This window comes from Ambystoma mexicanum, chromosome 3p (assembly GCF_040938575.1).
Source record: "Ambystoma mexicanum isolate Mex_15411 chromosome 3p, UKY_AmexF1_1, whole genome shotgun sequence".
Classification (NCBI taxonomy): Eukaryota; Metazoa; Chordata; class Amphibia; order Caudata; family Ambystomatidae; genus Ambystoma; species Ambystoma mexicanum.
Genome location: NC_090925.1, coordinates 787,832,684 through 787,853,938, shown reverse-complemented (window position 1 = coordinate 787,853,938; position 21,255 = coordinate 787,832,684). Strand labels below are relative to the sequence as shown.

Genomic DNA, 21,255 nt, shown 5'->3' with positions numbered 1-21,255 from the left:
AAGAAGACACACACAGCATCAGGCCTCCAGATAAGGTTTGTACCCAGCCTTTTTATGCATGATAATCTTGTAAATATGACAGCTTTATTATTTTCCTGTGTACATTTTTTACGCACAAGTTTAGAGCAGAAGGCAGTGCACAGGTTGGGTTACTTGACAGAAACCAGAATGCTTCTTTTGATTTTTATTTACATGGATGCAATTGCAAGCCATGGAGAAAAGAGTCTGAAACAGAATTTCTCTAAAGCCTTTCAAACAAAGAAACTGCACACCATGATAAAAGGAATTGTTTCCTTCCATTCAGCTTTTGCTGCGTTGTGTGTAGATGCTCATGGAGCAAACAGAAGCACTGTGATTATTTATTTTCCTAGAATTTTAGGATCGTATAATTAATAAAATGGAAAGATAAATTGCAATTGAGAATTAATCTTTTGTAACAAATTATGCTTCTTTTTCCAGTGAATGCAAACCAGTATTGCACAATTGTATTTTTCAGAGTTCCTGTGCTGTGTGCATAATCAAGCGGAGGCAGATCATTTTTACACTTCTAATTTAATGTACACTCAAATTATAAAAACAGTTTGTAAAATGATGAGTATGCAGAGTCTACTTTACATTCATTCAACTGGTTCCATGTGTTAATATCCCCGCAAAAATATTGCCATACAAGAATGGCGCCATATGTTTGCATCAACATTAACCCATTGAACCTGCAGGGGACACCCCCGCAACTACCAATATTATTTTAAAGGCAGCAGGGACACCCCTGCAACCATTTACCCCAAAGATTATCCTCACTAATAATATTGCCTATGGCCATTCCAGACGACCATATATGTGGCGATATTATTGGTGGGGATAATATTACCTGATACCCATTCAACCTTGCAGTCAAAAGGGTACACTACTATAAATTGTCAGTGGCAGAGTCTTTGCTAAAGGGTGAGTGATTATCATTACCCCAATCACAGGTGTTACAGCCTCTCACATTTTCAAGACTACAATTAAAAACATCCAAAACCTAACTCTCCAGGAAGGGCAAGCACTGTTCAAAAACAAACAAATTAAAGTTACTTTTGTAATTGAAATAGAAACTCAGCAAAACCTGTCCCTGTGATAATCCAGCTAGGTATTTAACTTTATGTGGCGCTTCATACATGGTTCATCCAACATCTAGGCACTGTGATTATTATACCTCAGTCGATACCCAGTTTACCGACCTATGAAGGATATTAGTCCAATAAGATAGCTCAGCCGGTTGAGCGCTCCTTGCTGCAATCTGAGCATGATCTGTAGGTTGCAGGTTCGAATCTCGGCAAGGCCAACTCAGCCTTTAATCCTTTCAATGGTCGATAAAGGAGAACCAGGGTGCGCTGTTGCACCGAGCATGGAGTGAGCGGCTTTCACTTCGCTCTGCCCTGAAACCACGCAGCAGGGCCCCAAACTTGCTGAAAGTGTGGACCCCAGACCAACAGTTCGCTACCACTGTGATAGGAACGTGAGGGGCACACTTGGAGGCAGTCTAAGGGGCCGGCGTGAAAGAAAAAAGGAAGAACTCACGCAGCGAAAAATGGCACGGCACACAAGCTCGAGGTGGCGGTGGAAATCAGTCAGAGCAGGCGGAATTAACAGTAGCCAGTACAGTGTCCCAGTGACTCTAATCGCACCAGAACACATACCGGAATGGTGGAGGCTCTCCCGAGTCCCAGCAGGATCGAAGTGAAGGTCCGTGTGTCCGGGTTGGTTGGGAAACTCTAAACCCCCGGCAGGCGCAGACCTCTCGTACGGAGGTGCGGAGAGCCGGAACTCCGAAGAAGTGAAAATAGCAGGGGCCGGTGAGCGGGGCCTGTGAGGGAGGTGCAGATCTGCAGGGGACTCTCTGCGGCAAGGGAAGCTAAACCGGAAACCTTTCCATCCCCCGAAGAGGAGAAAATAACCCGGCACCAGCGCAGCCGGTAGGTGCACAAGAGCAGGTTCTGGGTGGCGCGGTGAACCCAAGACAACACGGCACTACAAGTAAGGAGCACCCGGGCACACAATATGGCATATTGTTAGCGTAGCACTGCCGGATGAGCTGATCTCCGCCCCAACCCCTAGAAGACTACACAGTGCACGTTAGAACCTACAAAGGACACTGAAGACCCATGTGAAATCCACGGGCAGGGGAGGGAGAGGAGAAGCAAATGAATGACCAGAGCAGTGAAGACCATTTATCTCTCATGCACTCCAACTAACAGACATAGGACGTAAACATTAACAGGCCAGACTTGGAGAGACTTGCCATCACACATTTGCGGGAACAGCACAAGTGACTACGGCCAGATACGGTCAGGGAGGACAAATACAAATACAGAAAGTCAGTAGAGGGAGAGAGTGTAGTGGCCTGACGCCCTGCAGCAACAAGAGGAGCTGGTCGACACTGCCCCTCGTGCCCCGAAGCAAGAAATAATCTGATCTGACAAGATCGAAAAGGACAAAGCACCCGCTGAACAACTCATTAGTGTCTATGAGAAGTGCCACTAGCATGGCAAGCTGCAAGGGGGGGTGGGGGCAACGGATGTGATGGAGGGGACGGCAGTAGAGGAAGGCGCAGCGTCACAGAATCCTGGCAGAGAGATAGACCAAAGGACCAGGCGAGTGCTAACCTCCAGGCCCAGGTGGAGAAGAGAACGCAGATTGGCAACAGGCACCGAAAATCCAGCATCCGGATGACCCTGCAGGGGGGGGGGGGCAACGGATGTGATGGAGGGGACGGCAGTAGAGGAAGGCGCAGCATCACAGAATCCTGGCACAGAGATAGACCAAAGGACCAGGCGAGTGCTTACCTGCAGGCCCAGGTGGAGAAGAGAACGCAGATTGGCAACAGGCACCGAAAATCCAGCATCCGGATGACCCTGCAGGGGGGGGGGGGGGCAACGGATGTGATGGAGGGGACGGCAGTAGAGGAAGGCGCAGCATCACAGAATCCTGGCACGGAGATAGACCAAAGGACCAGGCGAGTGCTTACCTGCAGGCCCAGGTGGAGAAGAGAACGCAGATTGGCAACAGGCAAAGAAAATCCAGCACCCGACGACCAGGGAAATGACAAGAGGCAAAGACAAAGCTAAGAGATCGGGACATCATACAAAGATGGATTTCTAGACAACAGGAGGAGCAGCTGGACAATCAGACCCAGGGGGTGGGGGGGTTGAAATGAGCAATAACGAAAAAACAATGACGGCAACACAGGAAATCCTACTGGCGATCAGGGAACGATGGCACAATTACAACACAGAATAGACTCAGTGGGAGTGGATGTGGGACTCCTTAGACAAGATCTAAAGAACATGTCCACCAGAGTTCAGGAAGCCGAGGGCCGCATATCAGAAGAGGAAGATGCCCTGACTCCGCTACAGCGTGGCACCCGATTGATGCTCAAGAGAACGGAGATGCTTGAGAGTAGGATGGAGGATGCAGAGGCACGTTTACGCCGAAACAACATACGACTGAGCGGTCTGCCGGAAAAGGCATTATTCCTTGAATAGCTACTTCAATGGATGGGTCGACAAGGACTATCAAGGATCTTCTCAGTGGAGCGTGCCCACAGAGTGCCCGCAAGGGAATCACCACTGGGAGACTTGCCAAGACAAGTGATTGCCAGACTGCTAAATTATAGAGAGAGACGCTGTTCTTCAAATGGCAAGGAAGAGGGGGACCACAGGTGCGCAACTGAGTACCAATAGCAATCTATCCTGATTTCATAAGAGCGGTCCAGAAGGCAGACATTTGAGGCAACAAAAAGGAATCCTAGGGAGAAAGGGATAAGATATGCAATGATGCACCCGGCCACACTGCGAGTCTGCAGACCAAAGGGAGTCTGCTTTTTCAACAAGCCCTCAGAAGCATGGGACTAAGCCGAATCATTGCCAAAACACCCAGCGGACAGCCCACAGCAGAAGACTCCAGGCAAAACCAAACTCGACATGATCGGGGAGGGACCCCCTGATCAAGGTGGTCCTGATGCTAAATAGTGGACGGCAGCCCAAAGAGGCTCAGGAACTAATGGTTCAAATACCTGTCTCTTTTTCGTTGTCTCTCCTGGCGGGAAGGACCTTTTCTCGAGGCTTGTGGGTTCTCCAGGGCTTCAGTCCCGAAGATAGTGCAATGCAAGAGTCAGCCCAAGGTCCCTCTCTCCAAATTTGAAACAGAAAAGGGTGCCTTGCAGCGTCTCCCTATGCCAAGGTACGCTCCCCCGAATTTTACGTGGCGCAGGGCAGTGCAGGCACTGGACAGGGGAGCCAGATGGTAGACTGACTGAAGATGGAATTCCAGTCAGTGAGGAGACCAAGGGTAACAAAGGGACCAACGTAGAGCGAGAACAAGGCAGAGGAGATGGAGAGAGAAGTGCTGAAGCGCTGAAAGAGGGAAAACAGGCCAAGTGAGAAAGGAGACCAGAAGGCAGGAGAAAACTGGTACAGAGCTGTGTTTAAAACGGAGCGCAATTAAAAAGCATCCGCAGACCAGCAAGACAGAGTTAAATAGCCAAGGAAACAGGAAGCGCGGCAACAGAGTCAGCCGCCGATATCATGGCAACAAATGGCGCCCCAGGCAGTGCATGTGTGCTGGGCAGACGCTGACTCCCTGTGCATGTCCACTGAGGCGGCTATAGCCGATACCCCGAAACTGCCAGAGATGATTGTGGAACCGAGATTGACCCTGCGCCACCCCTCGGGACGGCAGATCCTGGATGAGGACCCCCTGCTGCAGGCACCAACGAGGATAAAGCTGCCAGGAAGGTAAGTGCGGGCCGCAGTGGTGACGTATATGCATGACACACAGCAGGTATAATGCGCACACTCAGAGGTCCGGGCTTGAACTTCACAAGCAACTAGACCGATTGTGGTCCTGATTGCGGTCCTGCAATGGGAGTAAGGGCAGAGCAACTACTTCGCGTGGCCCCCCCCACACAAAGCCCATCTCTGAAGTCAAGGAGAAGGGTGGTTTATTGGTTTTGGGGCGACATATGCTTCTGAGTTGGGAGATGTATGGGGAGAGATGGGGAAATGTTTTATTTAGGGGAGGAGAAGGGAGTTGGGGGGTTGAGGGGGAGTTATGATTTGAAATGTACAATGTGGGAGGGAGACCATCAACCAGCCCCAAGAAGCAACAAACTCGATGACCCCAAGATCCAAGAAATAAATAATAAGGAAATAGAGAAAAATGGGGCATAAGACAGTAAATTGCTTGACATGGAATGTGCACGGCATTTTAGATAGCATAAAAAGGGGCCTTGTTATGCGCTACATTAAGGACACTAAGGCAGGGATAATCCAACTACAGGAGACCCACCTATTAGGCTTGATGTGCCGTTTCTTGGGAAGAGGGCAGTTCAATGTGGTGGACCATGCAGGCTTCCACTGGGGGTCACGGTGTGTTGCAATATTAATACACAAATCCCTGCCCTTTAAGGTTACCAGATTAACGCGGGACGATAGGGGGAGATATCTTGGGATTGCCGGGGAACTTTGGGGTGAATCAGTTCTAAAGGTCAGTGGATATTGAAGCCTTGCTGGCGACTCAGGGAGCAGAGGTTAACATTCTGGGAGGGGACTTCAATGACGTCCTGGATCGGGATAAGGACTGATGATCCGAAGGGGGCTCCACCCCCGGGTGGTGAGGGGCGGGGGAAAGTACTAGGTTAGCGTCCTTTCTCTCGGGCGCCCTGACTGTGGGATGTATGGAGACCCCTCCATCCAGACCAGGTGCACTTCTCCTACTACTCCAGGGCTCACGACTCTCAGTCCTGGCTCGACTATATGCTGCTGCCCTGCGCAGCAGGGTGCAGGAGGTACTTTACCTCCCTAAGGGATTGTCAGACCATGTCCTGTTACAAATAGTATTGCAAGGGAAAGCCGGAGCAGGCATGGGACAATGGAGATTCATCAGTACCACCTGGGAAATGAGGAGGTGAGGAAAGCACTCTTAAAGGGCACAAATGAATATTTTGATCTGAACGTGGGGTCAGTGGACTGTCACTCCACGATATGGGAGACATACAAAGTGGTGATTAGAGGGACCGCAAAAACAGTGTAAGGGGGCCTCGAGAAAACACAGGGTGCTAACATGCAGGGGAAAGAAGAGGAGGCTGAAAAGCTCCATGCGCAGGCCCCAACGGACAACAGGAAAACACTTGCTAAGGTAGTCAGGGAACTGAAAGAAATAGCGATGGAGGAAGCCGATGCAGCACATCTGTCAAGACGGACCAGAATCGACGACTTGGGTGACAAAGGAGAAAGGATGTTGGCGTGGCTTGAAAGGAGGGTGGAGGGAGCGAGGTGGGTGCAGGCGATAGTAGATGGGACAGGGATAGAGTTTACGGAGGAGGGTATTGCCCAGGCTTTTGCCAATTATTATCAGGCCTTATAGGCTGAGGCCCCTGGAGTAGCCACCGGGGAAATTGAGGAATACCTGACTGGTATTGCCTTACCACAGTTGGAGGAGAGGGAGCATCTGGAATTGGAGGCAGAGATCACAAGGGAGGAACTAAACATAGCCATCCACGAGTTGAAGGCTGGGAAAACATCTGTGCCAAATGTATTCCCGGTGGAATACTGGAGATGCATGTAGGAGGAAGTAGGGGATCATCTGCTGGGAATGCTAAAGGAATGCCAGGCAAAGGTGGAACTCTGTGTAGATCTAAGAACAGCCAATATCATGGTGATACATAAAATAGGGAAATCGCTGACCGTCTGCCCATCATACCGCCTGATCTCTCTGTTGAATGTGGAGACGAAAAGGTCTGGCGAGCAGGCTACTACTGTGGATCGGCAAACTGATCCACCCAGACCGGTGCGGATTTGTGCCGGGTAGGGCCACGCAAATGAATCTATGGAGACTACATAACGGACTGGCACTGTCGGATTCCCTAGATAGGGATCATGTGGTTATGGCCCTGGACTCGGTGAAGGCCTTCAACTCATCGGATGGAACTTCCTGTGAGCAGTGATGAACAAAATGGGTATGGGGCCTGGATATATACGGGTCGTACAGCTATTTTATGCGAAACCACTGGCCAAGATCAGAGAATATGGTCACACATAATGCGCGTTTCTGCTGTAGAGGGGCACCCGACAAGATGTCCCCTACCCCCCCTGTTATTTTTATTGGCAATCGAACCACTGGCACAAGTCTTCCATACTGACCCGTGTTCGTGGATTCAAGTGGACTGGGGGTTGGTAAGAAAGGATATCCTTGTGTATAGTGGGAAATCAGGCCAGAGGGTCATTCAGATACTACAGGAATTCCAGAGCTACTGCGGGCAAAAATGAACTGGAGGAAATCCATGATTATACGGTCAAAGGGGGGCGAGCAGCCCTAGCAGCGGGGTGCCCCCTTCGGGTTGAAATAGACTGGTTCAAATATTTGGAAATCGAGGTGCAGAGAGATTTAGGGTCCTTTGTTGCGAAAAATCTAGACCAGATTATTAATAAATTGCGTGACATTGGTTATCTTACCAGTGACACTGCTAGAGCAAGTCAATTTACTCAAAATGTTAGTACTCCCTCGGTTGCTACACATATTACAAAATGCACTGGTGCGTATCACCAATAACCAATTCAAGTTAATTAACGCCCTCATGAGGGCAGTGGTATGGTGGGGAGGAAATCCCTGCGGATAGCACTGACAGTCCTTACTAGATCGGTATGGGAGGGAGGGTTGGGCTCTCCCTGACATAAAGAAGTACTACTGGGCAGCCCACCTAGTGGTGGCAAATGAATGGGTACACGGCGGGAGGGATCTCCCACACACAAGACAGGAATTAGTTACAATGCGGGACATGGACCCGTTTGCGTGCTGCAACACTTGTGTATGAGCGCGATACAAATAAAATATCAATACAGGTGCTCTATAGATGTGAGGGATGGATGTTACTTCCCCCAGCAGGGCGGGAACGTTTTGATAAGGGAGGAGGTCAACCAGGTAATGAGGTGGAAGGGGAATCCCAAAAGAGCACAACCGCTATGGAACAAACCAAAGCTGGGAGAAATTCAGAAGCTTGGGAACCAGACTAGATGGTCAAGAGCACGGATTACAAAGGTCGGGGGATGATGGGGGATCAATGCCCGATACCCTTCACGGACTTAAGGGACAGAAATGACCTGAGCAAGGGGGAGGAGTACACGCATTTGCAGCATGCAGTGGCAGCCCTGTTTGGGGGGGAGTGCTTGACCTGCCGGAACATAGTCCTTTATAGGTTAACTTGTTTATTGAGCCCAGTCAGAAAAAAGGGATATCGACACTGTATCAAGCTATAAACAAGTTCTCAAGCCCCCAGCTGCCGCAGCTTAAGTGGAAGTGGGATAGAGACCTCAGGAATTTGGAAAGCAAAAGTGTGGGTCGAAGCTATGGTGGCAGCAAGGGAGGTAAATGGGTCCCCCAGGATGAGGTTAATTCAATATAAAATATTGCACAGAATATATCTCTTGAGGGACAGACTATATAAGATTGGAAGGACTGAGGAAGACACATGCTTCAAATGTGGTGTGGGGGGGTGGTGAGCACCTTATACCACCTTCTTTGGGAGTGCCGGCGGGTGACGGGGCTGTGGGACCGTGTCCTGGGGAGAATGAGGGGGGGGGGGGGTTCTAGGCATACCAATCCCCAAGGACCCCAAAACGTTATTGCTGCATACAAGCGGGGAAATGGGAGAGACGAAATGGGACAATCAACTTTTAAAAAAAATATATGTTTATTTTGGAACAAGGCAGAAAAACATTACATTCACTTAATGTCTACATTTAGTATGCATTATTATACGAGAGTATTACTTCCCCCACCCTCCCCGAGTTCATCCCGTATTCAGGGCCCCTTCTTGGTCCTGTTCCTGCGGGGTGGGCCAGCTTTCTAGGACCATCTTGGCCAGCTGGGGTTTGTATGTTAATGCTGGGAAGTCTCGATCGAATTCAATGACCGGGTTCCAAATGTTCTGGAAGCGGTGGAGGAGACCCGCTCTAGCCGCAGTCACCTTCTCCGCAATGAGCACATCCCACAGCTTCACACACCACAGGGGTAGAAGTGGGCCCTCCACCGATTTCCATGTGCGGGCCACCACTATTATACCCGCCAACAGGCATTGGGACAACAGTTCAGCTTTAGGGCCTGTGCGTGGATAAATTCCCGGCACCGGGGCGCACAGGAGAATAGGTTCAGGCTCAAGTGGGAGCGTAATGTGCGTGATTTCTGCGATGACCGCCAGGCTTCCTTTCAGAAATTCTGGGCATTGGGACAAGTCCACCACATGTGGAAAAAGGATCGTACTTGGCCACATTGTCTCCAGCAAGCTGGGTCCACCGAATGATTCATGTGGTGCAATCTTAGAGGAGGGTAATACCAGCGCAGTAGGATTTTGTAGGCGCATTCTCTATTCGTAACACAGGTGGATGCCGATTGGGTGCGGGTCCAGATGTCCACCCAGGATTGGTCCTCTATGGGGTGGTGTCCTAGGTCTGCCTCCCATTGTGCCATGGACCGGGATTTGGAGGTAGGAAAGTCTTTTTGGAGAAGCTTATATAATACTGAAATCTTACCTCGGAGTGGTAGGTCTTTGAGAGATAGTTCTATGGGTGTGGGAGGGCGGGTTGCTGCTTGGCATGTCTGTGGGTGGGAGCACCAATGACGCAGTTGGAGGTAAGTAAACATGTCCGTTTCTTGAAGTTGGAAGATTTCTTTACATTGTTCGTAAGAAAGTGGTTGTACTCCCTCGAAGAGTTGCCCCACAGTCTCCAATCCACCCGCAATCCAGTTTTTGAAATTTTTGGGAGCTGTTCCAGGAGAAAAGGCAGGGTTCAGAAAGACCGGGGATGAGGGGTTGAGTCCCCTTGGGATCTTTTTTTGCTTCAGTGTTTTATCCCATATGGCGACAGTATGCCTGGTGGTTAGGAATAGATCCTGCCATGGCCGTCTCGTTGCCGGAGGGATGTGGGGGAGAAAGCATAGGGGGAAGAGCTAAGCGCGATTGTTCCATGTCCACCCATCTGGGGCGATTAGTGGTTGTTTGCCATGCTTGGGTGCACGCTAATTGGGCTGCTATCTGGTATTTCTGGAGGTCTGGGACCCCCAGGCTGCCAGGTTTTGAATTCCCAATCATCGAGTCTCTCGGGATTCTGGCTTTTTTCCCCCTCCAGATGAATTGCAGCATTTTCCTCTGTAGGTTCTGAAGTCGGGATCATCACCGGGAGGGCAGCGCATGTGTACAGGAATCTTGGAAGTAGGTTAATTTTACACGCTGTGATCCTTCCCATCAGGGAAATCTCCTGGGACGCCCAGCGTTTCAGGTCTGTCTCCAATTCCTGGAAGAGCAGAGGGAAGTTCATGCGATAGACATCTGTCGGCTTAGCTGGAATCCGGACCCCAGGTAATTGATAGCCTTTGTTTTGGATCGGGCACATTGGGATTAGATCTTCTTGCTCTTTCGATGAGATCCCTATTCCCAGCGCTGCTGATTTATTGAAGTTAATGGTGAAAACTGTGACCCTTCCATAGCTGTTTAGTTCGGCAAAGGCGTGTGCCAAGGAGCTGCAGGGATTGGTGATGGTTAAAAGGACACCGCCCGCGTAGAGGGCCAATTTATGGTGCGAGGGGCCTACTTGGAGCCCCTTAATTAGGTGGTTCAGCCTAATCCGTTGGGCGAAGGGCTCCATGATCAAGGCGAATAGTCTCGTTCCGCAGGTCAGGGTAATGGGGGCCGAGAGATTGCCATTGATTCTAAGTAGGGTTTTGGGCGCTTTGTAGTTAGCTAGAATTCCGGCCCAAATCCAAATGTCTCTAGGGTAAGCTTCATAAATGTCCAATCCACCTTATCAAACGCCTTGGTTGCATCCAGTGCCATGAGCACCATCCCTCTTGCTTTACGTGAGGCTAGGTCCACCAGGTTCAAAGCTCTGCGAATATTGTCAGCCGTAGATCGGTTCTTCAAAAAAAACGCATCGGTCAGGTTGGATTATATCTGGAAGAATGTGAGCTAGGCGTGTTGCCAGAATCTTAGAGTAGATGTTGGCGTCAATGTTGAGGAGAGTGATGGTTCTATATGAGGCTGGGCATCTCAGGTCCCCTCCCGGTTTGGTGAGAAGGATAGTGATCGACTCTTGCATGGAGGGGGCAAACACGCCGGTCTCCCTAAAGGAGTTAAACAGTTGTGCCAGTGGGGCAAGTAGTTGGTGCTTGAAAACCCTGTAGAACCTGGTTGTATAGCCATCTGGGCCTGGCACACGAAATTTAACCGATGTTATGGCTTCATCTATCTCCTCAGTAGAGATTGGTGCGTCCAGGAGGTCTCGCGTGGAGTCCGGGATTCGAGGGAGTGCTGCTTTGCGTAGATATTCCCTTTGTACGCTCACGTCCCATGGCGGAGCGGTCATTATCTGTTTCAGATGCTCCTCTGCCAGGTGTTTGTCTTGCTCTGCGTATTGGGTGCGTCCTTGCGTGTCCCGGAGACCAATGATCGTGTTGTTTCGTTTTACTTTGGCTAGTTTGGCCACCAATAATTTGTTTGCTTTATTGTTTTTGGCGTAATAGAATTGCTTGGCCTTTGCCATTTGGTGGGCTGTGTGTTCGGCGTAGTGGGCCTCGATCTTTTTCTGTGCCGTGCAAATGGCTCGTTGGGTTCTCGGGGACCATCCTTTTTCTTTATGAGTCTGCTCCGCTTTCCGAAGTTCGTCTTCGAGGGCTAGGCGGGTTTGACATCTGGCTTTATGGAAGGCCACTCCCTGTGCTATTAATTCCCCCCTTACGACCGCTTTCATGGCGTCCCAGGTGTTGGCGGGCGAAGTGTCTGCTACGGGATTTTCCAGGAAGAAATTTTTGATCGTAGTTGCGATCGAGTCCCTAAGCGGCATTTCGTTAAGAATTGGATCATAAAGCGTCCATCTACGACGGGCCGGGTGGGAGGGGGGGGTCCTGAATCCGGATTTCCAAGGACACTGGGCCATGGTCCGACAGAATCCGTGGGCCTATGGTGACCTCATTGGTGAACAAAATAATTTGGGGGGAGACCAAAAGGAGATCAATCCTAGAGAATGTTCTATGGATGCGGGAGTAGAATGAAAAGTCTTTTTCCGAGGGGTGAAGAACCCTCCATGCGTCTACCACTTCCAGGGTCCTGAATAGCTGTAGAAGTGCCAAGGCTGAGGTGAAGTCTCTGGGTGATGGGGGGTGGGAATTGTCTTTTGTGGGTTCTGGCACTCCATTGAAGTCGCTGCCAATGATAACTTGGCCCTCTAAGAAGGAGGGGAGAGTAGCGCATAGGGCATCGTAGAAGACAGCTTGAGCCGAGTTAGGAGCATATATTGACACAAAGGAGTATAGCTCCCCAAGTAGCAGGCATTTCACAGCAACGAACCGGCCCTCCGGGCAGAGCTTCGTGTCGAGAATCTGGGGGTCCACCTCCCTCCTGAAGAGAATGGCAGTGCCCCCGCCCCCTTTCTTGGAGTTTCCAGATGCAACAAAATGTTTCGGGAAGAGGTGGGAGCGTGGACGCCCAAACTGGCTGGCAATAAGTGCGTTTCCTGCAGCATGGCCACCGCGGCCTTTTCGTTTTTGAGTTTTTGTAATATTGACTTGCGTTTGGCTGGGGAATTTAGACCTCTAACATTCAGTAAGACAGAATTCAGGGTGGAGTGTTCTGGGATGCAAGGCGAGGGTGTCGCTGTGTCTGGGGAGGGTGCAGGGGGGCGAAGTTGTGTCAGCCAGCATCTCGTGGGTATTGTGGATGCGTATTTCCCCGCCATTGAGGTTTTTGCTCCGGCCTCCAACAGGGTGGCAGAGATTTAACTGTGGGGGGGGGGGCAGGGTTGTAGGTCCAGCACCCCCCTTGGTCAACGTGGCCAAGTAACTATTCATAGCCAACATGGCTAAATTTATAGGTATCGCCTTCCAAGGACTTAGATGGATTGAACCTCGGAAGCGGGCATAGGCCGTGGGTTGGGGCCCTCCGCCCCGACCTTTGGGGCATTCTTTCGTTTATTATGGATGATGGGGTTCCTTTGGGTGAGGCTATTTCTTCCTTCTGAACCTCGGGACTCTGGACAGGAGTTTGCCTTAGCGATGGGCGACTTCGGGAGGTCCGAGTCGGAAGCCTTCTCAGGATTCATGGGTGACAGCGCTTCAGAGGGGGTCGAGTTCATGATCTTCTCGGCGCCTTCCATATGGCTGATTCTTCTCTGGAAGCCTTTGTAGAAGAATTGTAGGGCCGTGGGAAAGAGCCAACGATAGCGAATTTGTTGGTCTTGTAGAAAGATAGCCAGGGGTCGTAGATCTCGTCTTTTCTGGAGAGTGAGGATGGATAAATCTTGGTAAATTTGGATGGGGTGCTCTGAAAGGTCATCTCATCACGAGAGCGGCTGATTGCAGAAATGGCTTCTTTTGTAGTGAAGAAATGTACTCTGGTGATGACATCTGGTGGAGAGTCTGATTCCACTCCGCGGCGTGGGCGCATCCTGTGTGTACGGTCCAGGAGGAGTTGTGACTTTTCTAGGTCCGGTATGAGGGCTTGGAATAGGTCCCCCACATATTCTGCGGACTGAGGTCGGGACCCCTCAGATGCGCAGGTTGTTGCGTTGGGCCATGTTTTCTAGATCTTCTTGTTTAAACTCTAATATTTCGCATTTATCCTGGAGGAGTTTGATTGAGCGCTGAACCTCCACCAGGTTAGACGCTTGGTCCTGGGTTCAATCTTCGACTTCCCCTAGTCTCTGTTCGGCATCTGTTACCCTCTGGTCGGTGTTTTCCAGTTTGGTAGATAGTTCCAGCATGCATGATCTGAATTCTGATTTAATGTCCGCCATGAAAGCCTTAATATCATTTTCCGTTGCTAGGGTACTCTTGTCTTCCGGGGTTTCCTGGGGGGTGGAACTAGGGGGTTCTTGTTTTTTAGATTTATCCGTTGACATCAGCATTGTTGCAATGTCTGCGTTCTTGCCGGTTTTGGCTTGTCTGGTCATCTCGTTTCCTTGGGCGAAACGGGCTGCTGTGTTCCCTGGAGTCGAAGGGGCGATTACCGCGGTGTTGGGGGCCAGAGAGTCACAGTAGGTAGGTAGGAGGTTGCAGAAAGTGGGCCGGGCGGCCGGAGCATAGATGGGAGGGATAAGGGGAAGGGTAGATTGAATCAGGATGGGCGGGGGGCAGGTACTAACATTGTGCAGAGCAAGAGTGTTATGTATGTTTGTATTAATGCAAAATAATAATAAAAAGTGTTTAAAGAAAAAAAGATAAAGGAGTACCAACTTCGGTTTGGTGATAAATGTGTTCTATTTACAGCGCTTTGCCAAAAGTGCTATATAATTAACAATTTGACCATGAGATTAGGCATAGAATTTAGCATGGAGTCCTTGCCTCTCTGCCCTGTTATATCATATTATTGGCATACCAAAAGGTAGTAATAGCTCCAGGAAATTAGGACTTTCATTGAACATCAAAAGACAATTCTGCTATTGAACCTCAAAACACACAAATCAATTCATGTTTGCTTTACTATGTAATTGGGTAGGTTTTTGGGTTTTCAACATTAAAATATATACAGGAGAGATGAAATGGCCCGACCTTAGAGAAATAATGAAAGGTGTATTCTGTCACAATGCAGAAAGCTGCCGCATGATAATGATTTCCATACAGTTTTTGCTCCCGTCAGCAGAATGTCACATACATTTTACTCTCTTGCAAAGGAGAAAAGTCAGTTTTACTCTCTTGAAATCGCATTTACTCTAAAAGTTTAAAAATAGGGAGCAAAATACTCCCACCTCAAAATCTTATCTGGAGCACTGGACAGCATGGTACCAGCTCTCACTCCACACTGAATCAAACACTTCATCCCCGCTCCGAACTTCAGATCCTGCAATGCAGGCCCTAGTGCTCTCCCTTCTGGATGGTGGCAACACCCGCCTGGCAGTTGTCCCAACCACAGCTCTCACCCATCTGGAGCCAAGAGATATCGCCAGGCTGGAATCCAAGAAATGCAAGAAGGAGAAGGCCAGGAAACAAACATTCTCCTGCTATGCTCCCACTCGCTGGAAGAAAATCCCTGCTAACATCAGGCTGGCTCCCTCTCTTCCTGAGATTCACAATATATCCAATGATCCTGCCCTTCAAGGCACACTTCATTGACATAAGGACACAGACTGACAAGAGGATTCCCCCGACCCCCACCACAATGCATCTCTCCCTCTATTCCAGAGCACACCATCGCTTTCTAGCTAGGTTTGAGCAATAGAAATCAACTACATACATAGAATATATAAATATATATACAAACAAGTGTCCCCAGGTAAACAGATATCTCCAATAAGCCTGAGAACCACAGCAGTGACGCAAATGTTTGAGCAATGAAGATCATTTAATTTGCAACCTTATCGTTATCTCTTCTCAATTCCTTTACAATTCGGTGGTCGAGGGACAAAATATCCTGGACCAATTGATCAAAAGAGCTTTTCCAAGAGACACTTTCTTCACTGGAAAAACAATATTTGAGCAAACATGACTATAGCTCATAACTAAGACATTCTTACGCTTTGTGGCTAAACTTGCCAGCAATGTTATTGTCTGTAACGCAAAGCGCACTTTCTAAGGCTCCATCATTCATATAGTGATTATCTCGCCCCTTGCTTGATGTCTTGCCTACTATGGGGTCTCAATGTCTTTAATACCCATGGCTACTGCTCTGGACTCCCCATGACTGGTGTGGAGGTGGAGTTCCCGTATTTTCAGTTTGCCTTTCAAGTTTCCAACGAGTGCTCTGTGTTTGAGGTTAAGACCATTTTGGTGATAGACATACAACTTCAATGTTTGTCTCTTTGTTAGGAACAGCTCCAAAGAGGAACTGCACCCAAGATTCCCATTGAGTTGGCCTGGTCCAAGGACGCATTAGTGATCATTTGTAGAAAATCTGGAGAGGCACATAACAAGATCAAACCAACTGGAAGGCCCCAAACACTTAGGGTCAGCGACCGTTCTTTTACTTGTAAAAAGGTGGTTTTCTAACCTCTCTGTCATCGAAAACCTGATAGGCAAAAGGAATAGCAAATAATCGTGGTGAGCACTTTACCCTGAAAAATTGTACCTAGCCTTGGAAAATGTGAAATATTTAATTGGATGTGGCTCCTCCTAAGTAGGAAATACGCACATTTAAAAAAATATATAGGAGATGATGGATATCTTTAAAAAGGGTTTTGGCTTCTTCCACTATCCCCATGGAGAATTATCTATGACAATTGTTGGGGGATTTGATGATTTTTTAAGAGTGAGCCTTTTGATGCCATCTTCTCAGTAGTAGCCCTCCCTTTCCTAAGGTGCAATGGAGACAATGTTCTCTCCCCCTCAAGGGGCCACATAACACATTTAAAATATTAAGCCAACTGTTGACTAATGGGTCCCCGATTCAGAGGTGTCAAGCCCTTTCTGTGTCTGATGATGGCAGTCCCCCTTTGTTTTAAGGGCAGTCACCTTGTTACGTACCTTCAAATTTTTGAACCTGAAGCAGTGTCTTTGCCAACTCGTCAGCCACATCCTGCTGCTTCCTCCCCGCATCCTCCACGCTGTGCGTATCAAAATAGTGATCCCGAAAATGGTACAAGCGATCAACCAGTTCCTGCGGACAGAGCATCCCACAGAACGTTAGGACCACATGAAAGCTTATCAATGCCTAGAATTGCAAGCCTTAAATGGTTTCAAGGAGTCCTCCCCATTCCCTGTATCATCAGCTTCACACTGTTCAATAGGGAAATGGGCCATTTAACAGCACCGTTCTTTTCACAGTTTACCGCTCTGCCAGCTATCCCCTCCGCTCCATGCCCCCTTCACGCTTTCGGCAACCATACAAAATAATGCTACGTTATGAGGACCTGCCACCGGTCAATGGGGTCTAGCAATCCTCAGATCACTTGCCTCGCATGCTCCACTGGATCCCATATCAATCCTGCTGGTCTCTGGGCTTATACACATCACTGGAGAACGACTGAATTCCCCATTTGCTCAATCCGTACCCTTACACACTTCCATGCAGCAGCATTCATTCACTAATCAAATTATTTGCACACATCCTCAATGCCCCCCCCCCACGTGATCTACAGTGTATACAATTAATCATCAAGAGCTGGTTTTGCGTTACAAAATAAAATAAACTGACATTGCTAATGCAATAGTAAAAAGAAATTGGAAGAGCCCCTTGCGTCACAAGGTCAACAAATCCTCCCAAAACAGGAGAGAAAAACAAAATGGAAATAATAGCATGGTAGCAGTTCAATCACACACTGTTTCAGCAGCTGAAAAGGGAGATGAAATAAAATGCAGAACAGGACTGTGAAACGATTATTCTGCAAAGTCGATGGATTACTTACTGCTACTTACCCTAAATGTGTGTCTGAAGGGACTCTGAGAAAATGTTATCCAAGCCAGCGGAACAACTCTCTGTAGCATTATAGAAAGGAATTGCACACCAACAGATTCTAGATGTGATCGATCATGCTTATTGAACTGAGCAATCCGCAATATTACCGCGCCACAATCGATGGGAGACAAAAAGGTTAGGAGGATCCTAAACATCCATCATTGTTAGAATTTCAAGTATTCGCTCAAGCAGAGCTTACATCCATGCAAAACACCACTTGAATAGAACAGAGCACCAAACTAGATCCAGAGCTCCTATCCCAAAATCAACCAGAAGACCAAGCACAAACAAGAGCTCTAAAATATAAGCAAAAGGCCGATCTGGAACATGGTCCTCCAACCACACTGAACCTGCGCCGTCCAAACAACACACAAAAGCCCCCGACAATGATGAACAAGAGGTTCATCCTGAAAACATGCCTCACCGAAGTTCCTCTGAATTGGATGAAAATAAAGCCTGACCGGAACAAATGCGCCCAACCATGAAGACGCCCATATTGGACAAATCCCCAATCATGATGAACTTGAGCAAAACATAAGGGTCCCCAACCATGACCAGGAGGTCAATCCTGAATAAACGCCCTCTGCCCCAACGATGTATAGTTTCTCATTCGTCGAGATCAACAAACGAAAACAATGAAAAAGAACTCCGGAATGCGATCAAAAACAAGAGCCCCAATTCACCATGAAAAGAAGCCTCTGATCATGATGAGCAAGAGCTGCCGACAAAAAGCAAACCTAAAACAAAAAGACCCCACTCATTGACAAGAGCCCCTACCAAGTACAAAAGACTAGAAAGGATGTCTAGCCTGACAACAAGACCATCCTGACAATAGACCCAAAAAGAAAACAGATGAGGAAACAGTGCTCCAAATAAGATTTGGAAGTGGGAGTATTTTACTCCTTGTTTTTTTGAAGTTGGGAGTAAATCGATTTTTCAGGGAGTAAAAATGTAAGTCCAATTCCCAATTAAAGTATTTTATAAGTGGGTAAAAATGTTTTAACTGAAAAACGTAAATATTTTTGTAATATTTATTTATACCTATTTATTCATGCATACTAAAAGATACATGTTTACTTTTTCCAACCAGGAAGTAAAAATAGTACTTTTGTCCTCTTGTACTGCATGCACCATCATACCCATGGAGCTCTGAGGGTGAACGCAGAGTATTTGCCAATTTTTAGGGGCTAGAAGTGGCTGATACACCTCTTTTCTGTTGGGCTGGGAGGAAAGGTTAAAAGTCAAAGGGCAGAGCCACAGGTTTGGTCCCCTTTGATGCAGATCTAGTCTAAGAGGCTCCAAGTGATGTAGGTGTGTCCTGAGTACTGAAAGTGTGTTTTTAGTGTTGTAGTTGTGTATTAGTAGTTTGGTTATATTCTGAATGGTACAGTTGCGTTTGGTATGAATGCTGTTGATAGGATTGTGTTGAGTGTTGCTATTCAAAGTAACAGTTATGTCTTAAGCAAAGCGGTTCTGATACGGTTGCTGTGGTCATGTTTGAGTGTTGCAATACTACGCTGCGTGGTGTGGTTACGTCTGTTCTGAACACCGAAGGTCAACTCTGAATGATCTGCTTATGTTTTGAGTGCTAGAGCTCAGCCGTGGCTACTGTGGTGCTTCTCTTCTTGGTGTGGGTTTATTCCACAACTTTTGGTTCTGACATGAGCGCTGTTTGTTCTGAATGATGTGGTTAGCAGAGTTGGCTGTGCTTCACGCCTAAAGCTGGATTCTGATTGCAGCTCTGCAAACGCTCAGTTGAGGGTGCAAATTACACCCAAATTCCTTTTCGATTTCTGTAGGGCTTACAGAAATCCTTAAAGATTTAAGTGCCCATCATAAAGGCTTTCAATATTATAAAGGGTCTATGATCATCTATTGATCAGCTCTTTACACAGGCTTGTATAAATACCCAACTATTGAATGGCTTTGAATATAGTGGAGGGCTTTGCCCAGCCATCGATTGACTTTCATTATGCAGGGTTCCGATAATCAATACACTTCACTATAATGTTTTGTAGAGGGGTGCTTTAATCAATTATTAATTAGTTATCTGTATTGTTATGGAGCATGGCTGAGATTCGTTATCAACTGCTACAATCATTTCAGTGTTTCTTTGTTGGGTTGGGGGATGGAAGAGGAGTGTGCTCAGCTATTGATTCATACATTAGCGCCACCTCCCTCTTCTTTTTCCCAATATTTACATTTTTCTATGAAGGAGTCCAGCCTTCCCGCACAGCCTTAACCAATCAAAACCCTAATAGTCCTGTTAAACCCTGCCTCCTAAAATCCTTCTTCCCCTAAAGAGGAAGGAAAGCCAAACAGCATCCTGTTTTTCCTCTGCCCGTTCAAATAGATGTCAGAGTCGCCCGATGGGTGGACCCTTCTACATTACATGATCTGCTGCTGAGCTGCAGAGAACCACATGGAGCGGGGAAGCGGGGCCAGTTCTTTTAACAGGATTCCCTGCACCCTGAGAAATTGGGCAACCTCCTCAACTTCAGAACAGTACATGTGCAGGGAGTGGAGAAATGTTTAACGGCGGACTCTCTGAAACGGTCATTTCCTATCTTCGGACTGAAGGCTGTCAATGGGGACCTTCTGGTTGCTGTACCAACAATGGGGGTGGCCAGAGTTAACTTGTTTGCATCAGCAGGTTATGCTCTCCACCCCACCTTACGCTAGAGATTCAGGAGCCAGTCCTTGGAGAGTATACCCTGACCTGTCGGTGGCTGGGAGGACTTCGTCTTTGCCCTCACCCCCACCCGATTCCTTTGCTCCATAGGGTTCTCCCTAACATAAGCAAGAACAGGGCACAGGCTATTCTAGTGGCCCAGGAGGGGGTGTTACCTGGTTCGATTATCTAATTCACTCCCGATTTCGCAGCTTTGGAGTCACCCCACAACATGGACGGCTCCCCGCTGACCAACAACCGGCTTTAGGGGGCCTGGCATTTGAAAGGCTGGCTTAAAATGGATGGATCTGGAAGAAAGAATGTCCTCTGTTCAGGGCTCTCGTCGTTCCTCCACGTTAGCTTCCTATGTTCACCACTTAGTCTCCTGGTGCAAGGGTCACTGGATCCTTCCTTTGGAATGTGGAGTGGGGCTTCATACCAATTCCTGCAGGTGGGGTTTGACTTGGACCTCGCTCCATCCTTCCTGAGTGGGCTACAGTGAAGGCCTTCCGGGAACCTTGGTGTATGGGGAGATGTCTCACAGGTACTGTCGCAGTCACCCTTCTAAAGAGTTAATCGGCCACTCAGCCTAGGGTTAGGAACCTGGTGCCTTCCTGAGATCTTCCTTTGGTGCTTTGGTCCCAACAGAGCCCTCCCTTTTAAAACCTTGAGTGACACAGACCTGAAGTCCCTGACCCTAAAAAATACTTTTTTGGTAGCCATTGTCTCGGTCAGGAACATTTGTGAGCTGGGTGTCCTCCTCACCTTTTGGTCTACCCTGTGGCCATCACCTCAAACCCCCTTTTCAGCCCAAGGTGAACTCGCCTTTTCATTTAGCTGAAGAAATTGTGATGTCGGCAATCCCGAGGGATCTACCGGATGAGTAGGCTTCTGACTGGCCCATCTTGACATCAAAGAAGTTCTTCTTACATATCTGGAGTGAACAGTTTTCTTGAGGTCCTCCCCTAATCTGTCTGAGACCTTTGGGGCTTCAGGTAGGGCCATGAAGGCCTCCTGACTGACTATCGGCAGATGGCTGAAAGACACCATTTCCCAGGCCTACACGAGTGTGGCTCATGTCCTCACAAGGTTTTGATTCAGGGGATTGCAGCCTAATGGACAGATGCCAGGGGAGAGTCTGTGTTGGAAATGTGTAGGGCAGCAACCTGGG

General features: G+C 48.3%; 1 protein-coding gene across 1 annotated transcript in view; it reads right to left on the bottom strand.

Annotated features, from left to right (window-relative positions):
- Positions 1-21,255, bottom strand: part of TTC5 (tetratricopeptide repeat domain 5) — a 216,970-nt gene that overhangs the window by 194,249 nt on the left and 1,466 nt on the right. Inside the window, exon 2 of the mRNA XM_069651773.1 lies at positions 16,483-16,615. Within this exon, the coding sequence (XP_069507874.1) occupies positions 16,483-16,615 (133 nt within the window). The remainder of the gene's footprint in view (positions 1-16,482; positions 16,616-21,255) is intronic.